At 42.0% G+C, this 16429-nt stretch overlaps 1 protein-coding gene across 2 annotated transcripts in view; it reads left to right on the top strand.

Moving 5' to 3' along the window:
- The first annotated feature begins 3467 nt into the window (after positions 1–3467).
- Positions 3468–16429, top strand: part of ZNF451 (zinc finger protein 451) — a 345089-nt gene continuing 332127 nt past the window's right edge. For both annotated transcript variants that reach the window (XM_030198989.1, XM_030198990.1), the window contains exons 1-2: positions 3468–3621; positions 15609–15689. In XM_030198989.1, the coding sequence (XP_030054849.1) occupies positions 3574–3621; positions 15609–15689 (129 nt within the window). In that variant the 5' untranslated portion in view covers positions 3468–3573. The remainder of the gene's footprint in view (positions 3622–15608; positions 15690–16429) is intronic.

The following is a 16429-nucleotide window of genomic DNA, read 5'->3' on the forward strand; positions in this document are numbered from 1 at the left end:
CATTCAGAGTTTCTATCTATTTATGTATTTATATCATTTATATCCCACATTAAACATGAATTGAGTTGAAACCTGGGAGCATTTTAAATCTTTTTTTTCCCTATGCCTATCAGGGGCGTAGCCACAAGCGGGCCTGGATGGGCCCAGGCCCAGCCACTTTTGCTTGAGGCCCCACCCTAACTAGCCCCAACTCAACATCCCTCGCTGCCTTTTCTCCCGTGGCTCCGGGTCCGGCCGTCCGGGAGCGTTGCCTGCCTCAAATTCTGCTCTTCCCCGCCACTGCCTTGGTCCCTGCAGCATTCTTTTTTTGGCCCGTCGCTGGCAGTGCTGTGATTCACACAGGCAGCTCCGCTCCCCTCTTCCGCTTCCACCAGGGCAGTAGTAAGGTAAGGGGAGGGGGGTGATGGGGAGGGGGGCAACAGGGTATGTGACAGGGAGGAGAGGAAAATGTGACAGGGGGCGAAGCGAGGGTGTGAAAGGGGGCAGGGTGGGGTGTGAAAGGGGGTGGGGTGGGTGTGTGGTGGGGGCAGGGTATGTGTCCTCCTTTTGGGGGGATAAAATATGGTAACCCTATCCCTTGGCAGCTCTGGTATTGTATACTACTACTTAACATTTCTAAAGCGCTACTAGAGTTACGCAGCGCTGTACAATTTAATATAGAGGGACGGTCCCTGCTCAAAGAGCTTACAATCTAAGAGACAAATGAACGGTCAGTCCGATAAAGGTGGTCAAATGGGGCAGTCTGGATTTACTGAACGGTAAGAGTTAGGTGCCGAATGCAGCATTGAAGAGGTGGGTTTTAAGCAAAGACTTGAAGACGGGCAGGGAGGGGGCTTGGCGTAAGGGCTCAGGAAGGTTGTTCCAAGCATAGGGTGAGGCGAGGCAGAATGAGCGGAGCCTGGAGTTGGCGGTGGTGGAGAAGGGTACATAGAGGAGGGATTTGTCCTGTGAACGGAGGTTACGGGCAGGAACGTAAGGGGAGATGAGGGTAGAAAGGTAGTGAGGGGCAGCAGACTGAGAGGCTTATTTTAAAAGCACTTAGCCTCCCAAAGTTCCATAGAAACATATGGAACTTAGCCTCCCAAAGTGCTTTGAAAATATGCCTCTATGTGCATTTGTAGGTAAGAAAGAGAAGCTTGAATTGAATGCGGTATCTGATTGGAAGCCAGTGAAGTGACTTGAGGAGAGGGGTGATATGAGTATATCAGTTCTGGCGGAATATGAGACGTGCAGCAGAGTTCTGAACAGATTGAAGTGGGGATAGATGGCTAAGTGGGAGGCCGGTGAGGAGTAAGTTGCAGTAGTCAAGGCGAGAGGTAATGAGAGCATGGACGAGAGTTCGGGTGGTGTGTTCAGAGAGGAAAGGGCGAATTTTGCTGATGTTAAAGAGGAAGAAGCAGCAGGTCTTGGCTATCTGCTGGATATGCGCAGAGGAGAGGGAGGAGTCAAAGATGACTCCGCGGTTGCGGGCAGATGAGATGGGGAGGATGAGGGTGTTATCAACTGAGATAGAAAGTGGAGGAAGAGGAGACATGGGTTTTGGTGGAAAGACGAGGAGCTCAGTCTTGGACATGTTCAGTTTCAGGTGGCGGTTGGACATCCAGGCAGCAATGTCGGATAAGCAGGCTGATACCTTAGCCTGGGTCTCTGCGGTGATGTCTGGTGTAGAGAGATATAGCTGGGTGTCATCAGCATAGCGATGATACTGGAAACCATGAGATGAGATCAGGGAGCCCAGGGAAGAGGTGTAGATTGAGAAGAGAAGGGGTCCAAGGACAGATCCCTGGGGAACACTACTACTACTTCTTGACATTTCTAAAGCGCTACTAGGGTTACGCAGCGCTGTACAATTTAACATAGAAGGACAGTCCCTGCTCAAAGGAGCTTACAATCTAAAGGACAAATGTACAGTCAGTCAAATAGGGGCAGTCTAGATTTCCTGAAAAGTATAAAGGTTAGGTGCCGAAAGCAACATTGAAGAGGTGGGCTTTGAGCAAGGATTTGAAGATGGGTAGGGAGGGGGCTTGGCGTAAGGGCTCAGGAAGTTTATTCCAAGCATAGGGTGAGGCGAGGCAGAAAGAGCGGAGCCTGGAGTTGGTGGTGGTGGAGAAGGGTACTGAGAGGAGGGATTTGTCCTGTGAGCGGAGGTTATGGGCGGGAACGTAAGGGGAAATGAGGGTAGAGAGGTAATGAGGGGCTGCAGACTGAGTGCATTTGTAGGTAAGAAGGAGAAGCTTGAACTGTATGCGGTATCTGTTCGGAAGCCAGTGAAGTGACCTGAGAAGAGGGGTAATATGAGTATATCGGTTCAGGCGGAATATAAGACGTGCAGCAGAGTTCTGAACAGATTGAAGGGGGGATAGATGGCTAAGTGGGAGGCCCGTAAGGAGTAGGTTGCAGTAGTCAAGGGCGAATTTTGCTGATGTTAAAGAGAAAGAAGTGACAGATAGGGGTTGTTCCAGGCATAGGGTGAGGCAAGGCAGAATGAGCGGAGCCTGGAGTTGGCAGAGGTAGTGAGGAGCCGCAGACCGGGTGCATTTGTAGGTAAGGAGTAGAAGCTTGAATTGTATGCGGTATCTGATCGGGAGCCAGTGAAGTGACTTGAGAAGAGGGGTGATATCAGTATATCGGTTCTGGCGGAATATAAGACGTGCGGCAGCATTCTGAACGGATTGAAGGGGGAATAGATGGCTAAGTGGGAGGCCGGTGAGGAGTAAGTTGCAGTAGTCAAGGCGAGAGGTAATGAGAGCGTGGACAAGAGTTCTTGTGGTGTGCTCAGAAAGGAAAGGGCGAATTTTGCTGATGTTGAAGAGGAAGAAGCGACAGGTTTTGGCAGAGTTTAAAACTGCTTTTGCTACCAGCTACAATAATTTTTGAAGCTGTTTTAAGTGATATTCAGTTTTTATTAAAGCAGTGCCTATCCAACTGGAACAGCTTTAGATTTCTTACAGAAAGACCAAGCACAGGTAGTCCTTTATTTCTAATAATCTTTTGCTATTGTTTTGGGTGTACCAAAACCGCAGCAAGCTCCTCCTACTGCTGGAAAGCTCTGCCCACTGACTTCCGCTGCTCATATAATGGACTAGATAGGCTTACTCAAAGAGGTTTAATAAACAGGAGATGGTGAGGTCAGAACGCTGAAACCAATTAGGTCAGCCTAAGTTTCCCCTTCCCAGCGCAGCCGTCATCCCCATTCACTCAAAACAAAGCAAGCAAACCTATGAGCTGCTGCATCCACCTTGTTGTTCTTTAGTGTTGGTCTATCTGTAATAAGTCTAAAGCTGTTTCAGTTGGATAGGCAGTGCTTAAAAGGTGGAGGACAAAAGTTTTTTTGTTTTTTTTTTTACTTATTGGACAGCTGTTTTATGCAACCTCCTTGTCTCAATCTAACCTCCTTGGTTTCACGTGTTAGAAGATAAACGTCATCAGCGTGCTCCCATCGCTAGGAGAGGAAGAGGCGGTCCTAATCACGCGGGAAATCTGGGGGGAGAGACTTGGCTGCTAGTTGAAGTGCAAATTGTCTGGGCACGAGCCGTGTTGAGTTGTGCTCGCTTGGTGGTATGCTTGCGGGCTATGGAGAAGAAGGAGGCCGGATCCGAGGAGGAAGTGCAATTTGTCCGAGTGAGTACCGGAAAGCTGCATGCTGATCCAGTTCCCTGCAGCCCTTACCGTAACGGCTTCTCCTTCACTCCTCGTTGCCTTCCTTGTGGTTTTTATTGTTGCCTTTTGCTTGCTAATGTTCTAAGGTAGTGAAAGCCGTGCGGGTTTGGTAGTTGTGGTCCGGATTTAGGAGGGCACCCTCTGCTCTTTCTTGTTCAGGAGGCCTTGGTTTAAGTGTTTATGAGTTCACCTGATGCAAACCTGCTCCTGTGTACCAAAGAGCCACAGAACCAGATTCACTTGTCTTGGACAAAACCTGGAAACGGCAAGTCTCGCAAAGCATGGTGTCATGCTTATTGGAAAGCTCTACTATTCTTTGAGCTGTAGGCGCCAACTTTTCAAAATAATTGAGGTTCTAAACTCAGCAGACGCATACCTCTCTAGTGAGTTTACTTATTGGGGGCGCTGGCTCGCTGCCTCTGTGCCAGTGCATAGGACGGTCCTTGTCACACTGTTCTCATGAGAGGCAAACCTTAGAGAAGAGAAGTGGCCCAGTCAGTAGCAAGAAATGTTAAATCAACAATGAACGTGAGATTATATACGTGATCATGGTCTTTCTTTGGTGTTTCTGGGGTATAGGCGTAGAAGTCCACCCATCTCTGTCCTTATGTTCCAACTACTGGAGTTGCTATCAAAGTCCACTAAAGCCTATCCGGATCTGTCATGTCATTTGCTGGACACAGACCATAAAAGTCTGCCCGACCTGTCCTCCTGTTCCAAATTACTAGAGTCTCCATCAAAGCCCTCTCCAACCCATCCTAAATTGGAATGCTATATGTGAGACAGACCATACAAGCCAGTCCAGCGTTGGCCTTAGAGTTGCCATCTAAGCACCACTTAACGTGCAAACACATATGCAACCCTTTAAGTTTTTTTTTTTTTTTATACCATTCATTTTCAAATTAGAGATCCTCTGTGTTCATCCCACACCTTTTTGAATTCTGCCACTGTTTTTTTTTTCTCCACCACCTTCCTCGGGAGGGCATTCCAGGCATCAACCACCCTCTCTGTGAATAAGAATTTTCTGACATTACTCCTAAGTAAACCTATACATATAGCCACTGAACTAATTTCTTTGAACGTTGTCTTGCACAGTATTGCTTCTACTCCGTCTATATCAATTTAGACCAGTTAAAGTCAAATGAAAAAAAATTTCAAACCTTATCACTATTTATTCTGGGCAAGGCACTTAACCCTTCATTGCCTCAGCAAAGTAATTACTTAATATGTAAACCACTTTGATTGTAACCACAGAAAGGTGGTATATCAAATCCCATCCCCCTCCTAAAATGCAAAATGGACTTCAACGTGCCAGGCTTCTTTACGCCAAACCTTTCTAAGCCTTTAGGCACAAACTCATTAATAGTCCATATTTATAGTGCAAAGTGTGATTTTTAGTGAATATTCAATTCTATCAGATATAATCAAAACAAGTCTTTTAGATATTTTCAAAATTTGATTTAAAAAATATTTCAATTCAAACAAACTTATCTTGTACAATTCCGGTTTTAAATCCATAATGAAGACTTCTAATGAAGGTGGCTGAGGGGTGATATGATAGAAAGTCTACAAGATAATGAGCGGAATAGAGCAGACAGATGTGAAGCGTTTGTTTACACTTTCAAACAACAACAAAACCAGGGGACACAAAATGAATCTAGAATATAGTAGATTTAAAACAAATAGGAGACAGTTTTTCTTTACTCAGTGTGTAGTTAGACTCTGGAATTGGTTGCCGGAAAATGTAGTGACAGCAGCTGGCCTTGTGGAATTTAAAGGGGGTTTGGACAGATTCCTGAGGGGAAAAGTCTATTGAACATTATTAAGAATTTTTTTTTTTGGGGGGGTGCTGGGTTCTTGAAGCCTGGATTGGCCACTGTCGGAGACAGGATGCTGGGCTTGATGGACCCTTGGTCTTTTCCCGGTATGGCGATACTCATGTCCCTGGATTTGGTAGCAGCAGATCAGCATTTGGGATTGTGTTTTTCCCAGTAGTGCACTGTGTTCTTAAACCTGCTTATTGTTCTCAGCCTTCCTACATTGCTTTCTAGTCTTCTATCTTTATGGTTTATTTCTGTCCCACTGTGTCTTTATTATTGAATCTTGCTGTAAACCACCTTAATGTATATAAATGGAAGATAGTATAGTATACCAAACCAATAAACGAACCTGTTTTAAGGGAGAGTATATACAGCAGTACTTTGGTGAGTTATAATGATGGAGACAGCATGTGGCATTATGGGTTTTTTTTGTTTGATGTTTGTGTATTGATTTTAATATGTACGTTTTTTTATGGTACCTGCTTAGGATGTAAGCAGATTAGTTTTTTAAAAATAAATATTTAATATGTTTATAACCCACATAATCCGTAGCGCTCTTGGTGGTTTACAATAAGTACACGCATAGTGATTGTTTTTGTTATGATTTAATTTCATCACGTACATACTACACCTAGTACTCCACACACAGTAAGCAAACTAATATAACTACACTTTACTCACAATGTTTTAATCTCCCTCCTAAATTGATCTAAGGCCTTCAGAGACTTTATATACATAGGCAATTTGTTCCACAATTTTGGCTCCTCAACTTTTAAAAGAATACCTCTGGTATTCATCTAGTTTGATAACCTGAAAAGATGGCACTTTGAAAAGGTTAGTGTTAAAAGATTTCAAAGCTGTTGCAGGTTGTTACACTCGTAAGGAAGAGGATGGAGCAGGAAAAACCAGATTATTTCGCACTTTGAAAACTAATAATAAAGTTTTAAAAGCAATCCTCCAGAAACACTAGCAGTTGGTGGCCCTTTCTATAGGCCGCTACTACTGTGACAGCTCCCTCCATCTCCCCCCCCCCCCCCATGCGTGCCACTGGAGGGCTGGCAGGCCTTATTAAGGGACGTGCTACAATTTTGGTATGACTTGAGCCCAAAATGGGAGGCCAATGTCCCCCATTCGATTCACTCGATCCTAACTTTTTCCTCAAATCCTCTGCTTTGTTTAATTTTGGTATTATCCTTGTATCACTTTCACTTGAAGACAGTTTATTTAAAACACTTATACCCTGCCTGAAACAAAGCGGCTTAAATAATAAAAAGAGAAAACTGTCACACAAAACTTATCTCTAACGAAATCTGCCAGAAGAGTATTTGTGGTAATCTACCTGTCAAAACCTAAAGATTACATATCTGAGAGTACCTGTACGAAAAAAAAGTATTCAAAACCTTCTTAAGTTGTTAAGAAGGTATTGAAGCTTTTTTTTTTTTTTTTGCAATGAAGTGCAAAAATGGACATAACTAGGAAAACTATTCTACAGAAGTGGTCCAGCATAGAGAATGAGCTTGCTGAAGTCTCTATATAATGTATTTTATTAAAATCTGGCACAAATGCCTTCCTTGTCATATCTGATTTCAATTGTCATGTTGATTTATAAAACTGAATTATCGATTCAGATACCAAGGTACTGATGAAAATAGGCATTGATATACCTTGTGTTTTGGATACAGTACAAGGTGTTGATAGAACTGGTAACCAATGTAGTTGTCTTAATTTTGGTGTCATGTGATCATATCTACTACCCCCAGTTATTCTTGCTGCTCAGTTCTGAATAATCTGGAGTGCTTTTAAGTTATCTTCACAACACCTGAATACAGCATATTGCAGTAATCAAATCTACTCAAGACCAAGGATTGCACTACTATCCAAAAATCATAAGCAGAAATCATTTGATCACAATTTTGCTACTATACTCTGATAAAAAAAAACAAACAAGACTTCACAACTTGCCCAATATGTGCAGAAAAGGATATGCGTGATCAAGAATCACTCTTAAACTTCTCACTGCCTTGTAGATAGTACACATCTAAATGTATTTATTTATGATATTTGTACCCCACATTATTCCAGCAAGCTGAGTTCAATGTGGCTAACAATACTGTTAAACAAGACTAAAGTACACCAAACAAAGCAAATACATATCTGCATACAAAAATTATAGAGAATAAAGACATGCCTGGGTCAGACAGGGAGACAATGGTAGGCACAGTCAGATCAGCCTAAACAGGCAGATCAGGAACTGCTTCCAGAAGTCTGCTAAAGAGGAAGGTCTTTAGCATTTTTTTGAAAAGTCATGTAATCCCATTGAGTACAGACAGATATGGGTAAGGAGTTCCAACATTTACATAGTAACATAGTAGATAACGGCAGATAAAGATCTGTACTGAATTCTAATTTAGTGCCCTGGTAGGCAAATCCTGCCGTAAGAACTGACATAAGCAATTTTCTTACTGCAACAACATTATGTAGAGGAAGGTCAGCAAGAGGTTGCATATAGTTAGGGGACATAAACAAAATCTGATAGATAAGAACATAAAGCTTGAAAGTGACCCTGGCTTTAATTGGGAGCCAATGCAACTTGGATAATGATGGTGATTCTCTTTCAAAACGTGAAACTCCCACAAGCCTAGCTGCAATGTTTTGGGCAGTTTGGAGTTCTTTAGCAGCTGTCCCCTATACTCGGCTTAGATCGCTTTGCAATAGTCAAACTGAGACAGGACAAACAACTGGACCAGGTCTGAAGGTTGCAACAGAGAAGAAGGATCTTATCTTCAACTGCCAAAGAGTTTTAAAGGACTTGGCCACAATAGAGGAGATCTGGGGCTGAAGTGCCGGTCTACCACCACACCCAGAAGTCTCAATGTTGATTCCAAGACTCTCATGGATCTTCCTCCACCTCTATCCCCCTATCTGTTGGTGTTCCCCAGGGATCGGTCCTTGGACCCCTTCTCTTCTCAATCTACACCTCTTCCCTGGCCGCCCTGATCTCATCTCATGGTTTCCAGTATCATCTCTATGCTGATGATACCCAGCTATATCTGTCCACACCGGCATCACCGCAGAGACCCAGGCAAAGGTATCAGCCTGCCTATCCGACATTGCTGCCTGGATGTCCAACCGCTACCTGAAACTGAACATGTCCAAGACCGAGCTCATTGTCTTTCCATCAAAACCCACATCTCCTCTTCCTCCACTTTCTAGCTCAGTTGATAACACCCTCATCCTCCCCATCTCATCTGCCCGCAACCTCGGAGTCATCTTTGACTCCTCCCTCTCCTTCTCTGCGCATATCCAGCAGACTGCCAAGACCTGCCGCTTCTTCTTCTTTAACATCAGCAAAATTTGCCCTTTCCTCTCTGAACACACCACCCGAACTCTCGTCCATGCTCTCATTACCTCTCGCCTTGACTACTGCAACTTACTCCTCACTGGCCGCCCACTTAGCCATCTATCCCCCCTTCAATCTGTTCAGAACTCTGCGGCACGTCTCATATTCCGCCAAAACCGATTTACTCATATCACCCCTCTCCTCAGGTCACTTCACTGGCTTCCAATCAGATACCGCATTCAATTCAAGCTTCTCCTTCTTACCTACAAATGCATTCAGTCTGCTGCCCCTCACTACCTCTCCTCCCTCATCTCCCCCTATGTTCCCGCCCGTAACCTCCGTTCAGAGGACAAATCCCTCCTCTCTGTACCCTTCTCCACCACCGCCAACTCCAGGCTCCGCTCATTCTGCCTCGCCTCACCCTATGCTTGGAACAACCTTCCTGAGCCCTTCGCCAAGCCCCCTCCCTGCCCATCTTCAAGTCTCTGCTTAAAACCCACCGCTTCAATGCTGCATTCGGCACCTAACTCTTACCGTTCACTAAATCCAGACTGCCCCAATTTGACCTCCCCTATTGGACTGTCCATTCACTTGTCTCTTAGATTGTAAGCTCCTTGAGCAGGGACAGTCCCTCTATGTTAAATTGTACAGCGCTGCGTAACCCTAGTAGCGCTTTAGAAACGTTAAGTAGTAGTAGTAGTAAGTTACCTGATCAATAGTAAACCTCTCTAAATGGGAACGATCAAAAGGTTTAGTGAAGAATTTGGTTTTGTCTTTTAATTTGAAAACTGATGCCCAATATTCCATCAGATTTAAGCCAGATTTAATCAATAAAAGAATATCTTGAATATCATTTGCAAAAGGGATATAAATCGTAACATCATCTGCATAAAGGGATGAAACCTGTGATCCTCTAAATGACTGCCTTAAGGTGCCATCATAATATTAAATAAGAGGACCAAGGGAAAGAAATGGAACCAGCTAATTTTAGCTGGTAGGATCTGGCCTTTAGGTGAGCCATGGAACCACTTCAGAACATTACCATAAATTCCAAAGTGGGCTAGAAGATGAAGTATTATATTGTGGTCGACCATGTCAAATGCACTTGACGTATCAAATTGCAACACAAGAACCCTTCTACTCAAGCTAATCTCAGCCCTTAAATTTGCCACTAGAGTGGTTAACATTGTTTCAGTGCTGTAGCATGTTCTGAACTGGGATTGCGAGCTATGCAAAAGGAAGGAGGAGGAGGAGAGATGCTCCATGAGCTAATGCTCAACAGAACCTTAGATTACTTTCACCAAAATGGGAATAGAAGCCACTGGCCTATAATTAGTAACATCTCTCCTGGAAGCATGGAGGTTTTTACGAATTGGAGTAAGCGCAATAGAATCCTTCTAGCAGATACTTCATCCCCTATTTGCACTTGTCAGATATGATTGAAACCAGGCTAACACTTCCCTGTATACCCAGGTTCGATAATTTTGACACCACCACCTCAAAATTAACAATATCAAACGTCCACTAATACAAAAAACATTTGCTTATCATCTGTTCCTCTATGCAACTCATCAACAGTTGAAGTCAATGCCTCCACACTACGAGCTTTCCTAAAATCAAATTGATGCGGTGTGTACCCATTCACTTGTTCAACATGCTCCTCCAATTGTTTCAACACTACTTTTTCAATTATTTTGCCTACCATAGGTAACACTGAAATAGGCTTATAATTATTGACTTGTGTAGCATCCAAGTTAACAGCTTTTAGCAACAGTTTAACTGTTGCCATTTTTAACATTTGTGGAACAACACACATATGCAAGGATTTATTCACAATACAAATTAAAGACAGAGCTACATATTCACTCAGCTGTCTAATTGAGAAACATGGGTCAGTAATTGACTTGTTGGCTTCATTTGCTTTATAACTGACACAAGTAGCCCTTCATCTACATCTTGAAACTGTGTCCAAATTTCATACACTGTATGTCTCTGTTGATCACCCTCCCCTCACCTATCCACACCCATCCTGTTAGAATATCAATGATATGCTTTGATGTTCCCATGCATACCTCCTACCCACCCCCATCCTCCCACCCTGTCAGACTGTCATAGTAATGCTTGAATGTTTTCACTTATATACACTGTCAGCTAGCACATTTGCTTATTTCCGATCTGAGGAAGAAGGGCAACCTTCGAAAGTTAATCAATGTATTAAGTTATGTCCAATAAAAAAGGTATCATCTTATTTTCTTTTCCATGTTTTATTTTGTTTGATTTCTATTGATAACCTTAAGAGTGGACTAACACGGCTACCACACTCCTCTCCTACTACACTCAAATCAATTTATTTTCCTAACTTTTACTCCAACTGAAACATTTTATCAACCAAAAATTGTGTGCTTTGATGGTCTCATTTACTTTCCTAGTATCCCTCCCTGACTTAAATATTTAAATGTATCAAACATTCTGTTGGCCTACTAATGGCCAATTGAATTTTCTCTGAATAATATTTATTGCCCTCCATCTCACACACATTCAGCCAGTTTCAGTTGATATGTCTCACGATCATCTATATCATTTGTACGTCCCCATACCTATTCTGCTTTTCTTGGCTCCCTCCTGTCAGCATACCAGTGTCGAATCTCGCATCCTTTCTTGTATAGTCACCAGATGTTGTGGAGCAGCTACTTCAGAGCTGTCTCTATTGTACTATACCAGTAAGAGATCATCATCCAGAGCCTCATCATTAGAGGAAATATATGGAGTCCAATTTTGTCTTCATATCATTCAGATCAAATGATGACCTTGCTAAATGTACTTCTAACCTTTCTGAATTTTCAGCGTTAACCTTTCTCAGAGAAAAATCTTGTCACTAAATGATCCAACCACTCCATTCTACTCACAACTGGTTAATACTCTAAATTTTTCTTAAGCTCAACAGATTAAAAAAAACAAAACTTTAAACACATGACCTGCCGGATGCATTGCATCTCTAATTTTCTGTGTTAAGGAACATGCTGCAAAAACATCAAATAGCCATTGTTCCTCATGTACAAATTTATCCCACACTGATTCTAAAAGTATACTAAAATCAGCTACAACACACAATCTTTCTAGATCCAAAGGCAATTACACTAAAAAAAAAAATCAATTTAAAATAAACCATATAATTCTAATGTTCACAGTGGACAATTAAAATACACAAAAAGAGATCATTGTACTCTTGAAGACTAAACACTCCAGTCCCTCTTCCCACATTTGTTGCATCCAACAACTGAAACTTAAGATGTTACTTAGCAAAAGAGGAGGTACTATTGTAGTTTTTTAAAATCTCGACACACTTATTTCCACATAACCATCAGAACAACATTGCTTCACCGTAATAACCGTTGATTTTTATCAACCAGAGCTCTATTACACACACTACATCATACGCACCACCTACAATCAAATAAAAAATTCTTATTTCTTACTAACCTTACATTTTTAAAGAACAATTAAAAAAAAAATCCTCCCATCTCTTTTTTTGATAATACATTTATCACATGCAAAGCTTCAGTCACTCCCCTAAATTCACCTATATGTAGACAAGGATTCTAACACCATATTTCCCCTTTCTCATCACAATCACAATATTAGCCATTTCCTAGTAAATTACCAGGTAAAAAAAAAAATCTGTCAACGCAACCTAAAACCAGACCAACTGTGATCCCCCCCACCCCACCGCAACCTAAAACCAGACCAACTGTGATCCCCCCCACCCCACCCCCCCCCCAATTCTGCCCTAAGGAGCTTCTTTGTTAGTGTGACTACTCTGCCCTTCTTCATCATGCACACCAAGTGATATCACCCAAGTAGGTGGTGCTAACGCTGTCCGGGGCAGAGGCAATTCAGCAGCTGCTAACACTCCCACTCCGGGAGAGAGAAGAGGATGGTAATACATGTGATTAGCAGGCGAGGTAATCCTTCACACAAGCTTTTCAATCTCCTTGGGCAAAGGCAATTCAGCAGCTAAATGGTAACATAGAAGGTAATACTTCTCCTGTGCTTTTATGCATGTAAGTATTCATGGGGTCTCATGGCCCAACAGTAACCTCCACCCCCTTGTGACCAGGGCCCCAGCCAACGCTCCTGCAGAATACACTGAGAGACATTGCCTCTAAAAAAGGAGCTCAAGAGTCGGTTAATTGAAGCTGTTGGGATAACTCCAGTAGTCCTTTGTGCTGTGATTCTGCACACTCAGGGTGACTTGCCCAAATATCCTGGCTCAGGCATTCATTCTATTCAGGGCCCCATTTTCTTAGACAGAACACAGGCTCTGTTACCTCTGAAGCATTCTGGCTCTTCCCATACCACAAAATGTTCTTGGCTAGAGAGTTTGGGCAGTATGCAAATTAGGCTGTCTTCATGGCCCAGCCTTATGCAAATCAGTCCTGTAAGTGGCCGCCTCCAACCAGAATTCTCAATTCTCTAGTTCTCTCACAGCTGGATTACTGTAATGCTGTTTACTCAGGTTGCAAGGAGTGAGTGTTAAAAGATTCCAAACTGCTCAAAATACTGCTGCCTGATTTATTCATAAAGTACCACGTTCCGAAACAGTCGCTTCCTGGCTAATTAGATTGTATTGTTTTCCCATTAAAGCCAGAGTGCCCTTTAAGCTTTGTACCTTTATCTTTCAAATACTATTCAGTCTAGCCTCAAACTATAGCCACCATTTAATAAAACTGCCTTCACGCAATGCCTTCTTAGCCAGAGATTTCCTCTTACTTCGCTCGCTGAACTTTAAAAAATATCTCCTACAAATCAGTACTTTCCACAGGCTTCTTCTATATCAGAACAAAATGTTGGAACCTTCTCCCCTAAATCTGTTAGATTCCACCCTAATTACTTGCAGTTTTGAAAGATGCTAAAAACTCACACTTTTTTACAAATTCATTCCAAAATCCATCACACCAGCCCAAGATTTTAGATCTAACTGAATGGCCGATAATCCTGTGTTCTGCTTGTTATTACTTTATCCAATTATATATTGTTTTAATCTATTTACTAATCTGTTAATCCTTGTATTCAATCCCAAGTTGTTATGACTGTTGAAATCTCTTCTTTATTTGATTTATATTGTAAGCCACATTGAACTCAACAATTTTTGGGATAATGTGAGATATAAATGTCATAAATAAATAACAATATGGAGCTGAGCCCTGTAACCCTTTTAATAAAGAAATATTTCCTTAGATGACACCTTAATCTATCCCATCTAACCCTACTCTTATGATCCAACATTATCGAATTCTAGTCCTTAAGAGCTGCAAGCCAGTTAGGTTTTCAGGGTAGCCCTAATGAATGTGCATGCACAGGATTTGCATGCTATAGATCAGTGTTTCCCAAGTCTGGTCCTGGAGTACCCCTTGCCAGTCAGGTTTTCAGGATATCCACAATGAATATGCATGAGAGATTTGAAAATAATGGAGGCGATATATGCAAATCAAGTTCATACATATTAATTGTGGATATCCTGAAAACCTGACTGGCAAGGAGTACTCCAGGACCGTACTTGGGAAACACTACTATAGAGTGGGACTCCTTTTGCTTCATTCTGTTCTGCCGTGATTAATTTGCATGACAGTCACACAAAATAAGAAGAGGGGGTTGCATGGACTCCTCCTTTTTCTTCAGGATTTTTCAATCTTATTTGCAGCATGCACAATCCCCCCCCCAGTGTAGAGATGCATTCAAATGCCAGCAGAAGTATACAGCTCTGACAATAGGTATTTGTGCTCTAGTGAAATGCACCTACTTGAGGGTAGAGGAGAAAGTTTTTATTTTAAATTATGGTAGCTTTTTCTAAATGTTGTTAGAAATAGGACCCGAGTTATGTGAAGTCGTCCTCCTCAGTCACCCTTATCCTATAGATCAAGTTGTTTCTGTTGTATGTACTTCATAGTGGGAGCAGTCAGGCTGTTCAAAACAGACCAGAGACATTAAGAAGTGACAAATACTCACCACCACAAAGGTCTTTTTAAAGACCACTACCATTCAGAATCTACACACCGAGGATCTGTATTTTAATAAACAGAGAATGAGTCTCCTGAGGAAGGCACTGTGTGTGCCGAAACACAGTACCCTGTTAGTCATCCTCCAGTAAAGCTTTTGATTCATATCCAGCATCTCTGGTCTGTTTTGAAGAGCCTAACTCTGTTCCCACTTCCCTTGTCCTGTGACTCTGTGGGATATTTGTGTTCTTTCCACTTCCTATGGTTTTGACTGTATGTACTTTATATCCTGATAGATCTCATGTACGAACAGGCCACTAGTTGAACTTCAGCAGGAGTAGATTTGCTTTGAATTTTTTGAAAGGGTACCTACCTAGAATAAAAGGTTCAGGCATTTTTAAAATGCCACAAGTTAAAACCACAAGAGTTTCTGTAGGCAAAAGGGAGATGATGGGTATTGCTTCTGCATTAAAGGGGTCTTTTACTAAGCTGTGGTTGTGTTTTTAGCGCGTGCTAACAATTAGTGCGCACTAAATGCTAGAGACGCCCATATATTTCTATTGGTGTCTCTAGCGTTTAGCGCATGGTAATCATTAGCATGCGCTAAAAAAAGCTACCACAGCTTAGTAAAAGAGCCCCTAAATGAAGTGTTCCTTTGTTAGGCAAAAACCTTATCCATGATAGCTTGTTAATGCTATTGGCAGTGCGTTGAGTATACAATGCAGGGCATAAGCTTTGTAGAACAGAAGGTTCAAAGCAACACTTGATAATTCTAGTTTGAATCCTGTTTAGGAGGGGCTTTCAAGACCTGTCACAGATTACATCGATCTGGTCAGTAGCGATGAGGAGCATCCAAGCAGCTCATGTACTGTTGTGAGTATATAAGACATTTTTTAACCTTTTTTAGATGGGACTGAGACTTTATAATTTTATACAATAAATGAGGAAAAAGCTACTTGATACACAATAAAATTCACTAAAGGATGTTTCCCCATCCCAACCTCTCTGCCTTTGCTAGAACTGAACACGTTCCCATTTATTCTTTCTGCTCACCAGTCTCCCTGCTTCTATTGGGCTGCATTGACCAAAATTAAGAACAGAGTTGCTATACCTGGTCAGATCAAAGGTCTGTGTAGCTCAGTATTCTGTTTTTTTTTCTTTTTTTTTTAATTATTAGGTCACAAGAACTTAGCAGAATACCAAAAAGTAGCAAGTTTCCATTCTACTTTCCCACAGGGATAAACAGAGGCTTTCCTTGGGTCTACCTTAATAAGGTTTATGGACTTATACCTTCAGGAGCGCTGTTAGAACATCCTGTGGCAGCGAGTTCCAGAGCTTAACTATCTGTTGAATGAAAAATGTTCTCTTTTTTTTTTTTTTGTTCAAAATTCTTTATTTAGAAATTTTCAATAATCAACAACAAATCAGGGTATAAATGAAAATATGTCATGCGTTGCAAACAAATACGATGTTTATTAATACAGAACAGAGCAATTCTGCTATCCATCCTCCTCCTTTCCCTCCCTGATCTAATCCTCCCCTCTTGTCAGTACCTATCCCACATAAACCATTTACTTTCCAGTATTGTTGCTTGTTATTTCATATCTCTAACT

This window comes from Microcaecilia unicolor, chromosome 3 (genome assembly GCF_901765095.1).
Source record: "Microcaecilia unicolor chromosome 3, aMicUni1.1, whole genome shotgun sequence".
Classification (NCBI taxonomy): Eukaryota; Metazoa; Chordata; class Amphibia; order Gymnophiona; family Siphonopidae; genus Microcaecilia; species Microcaecilia unicolor.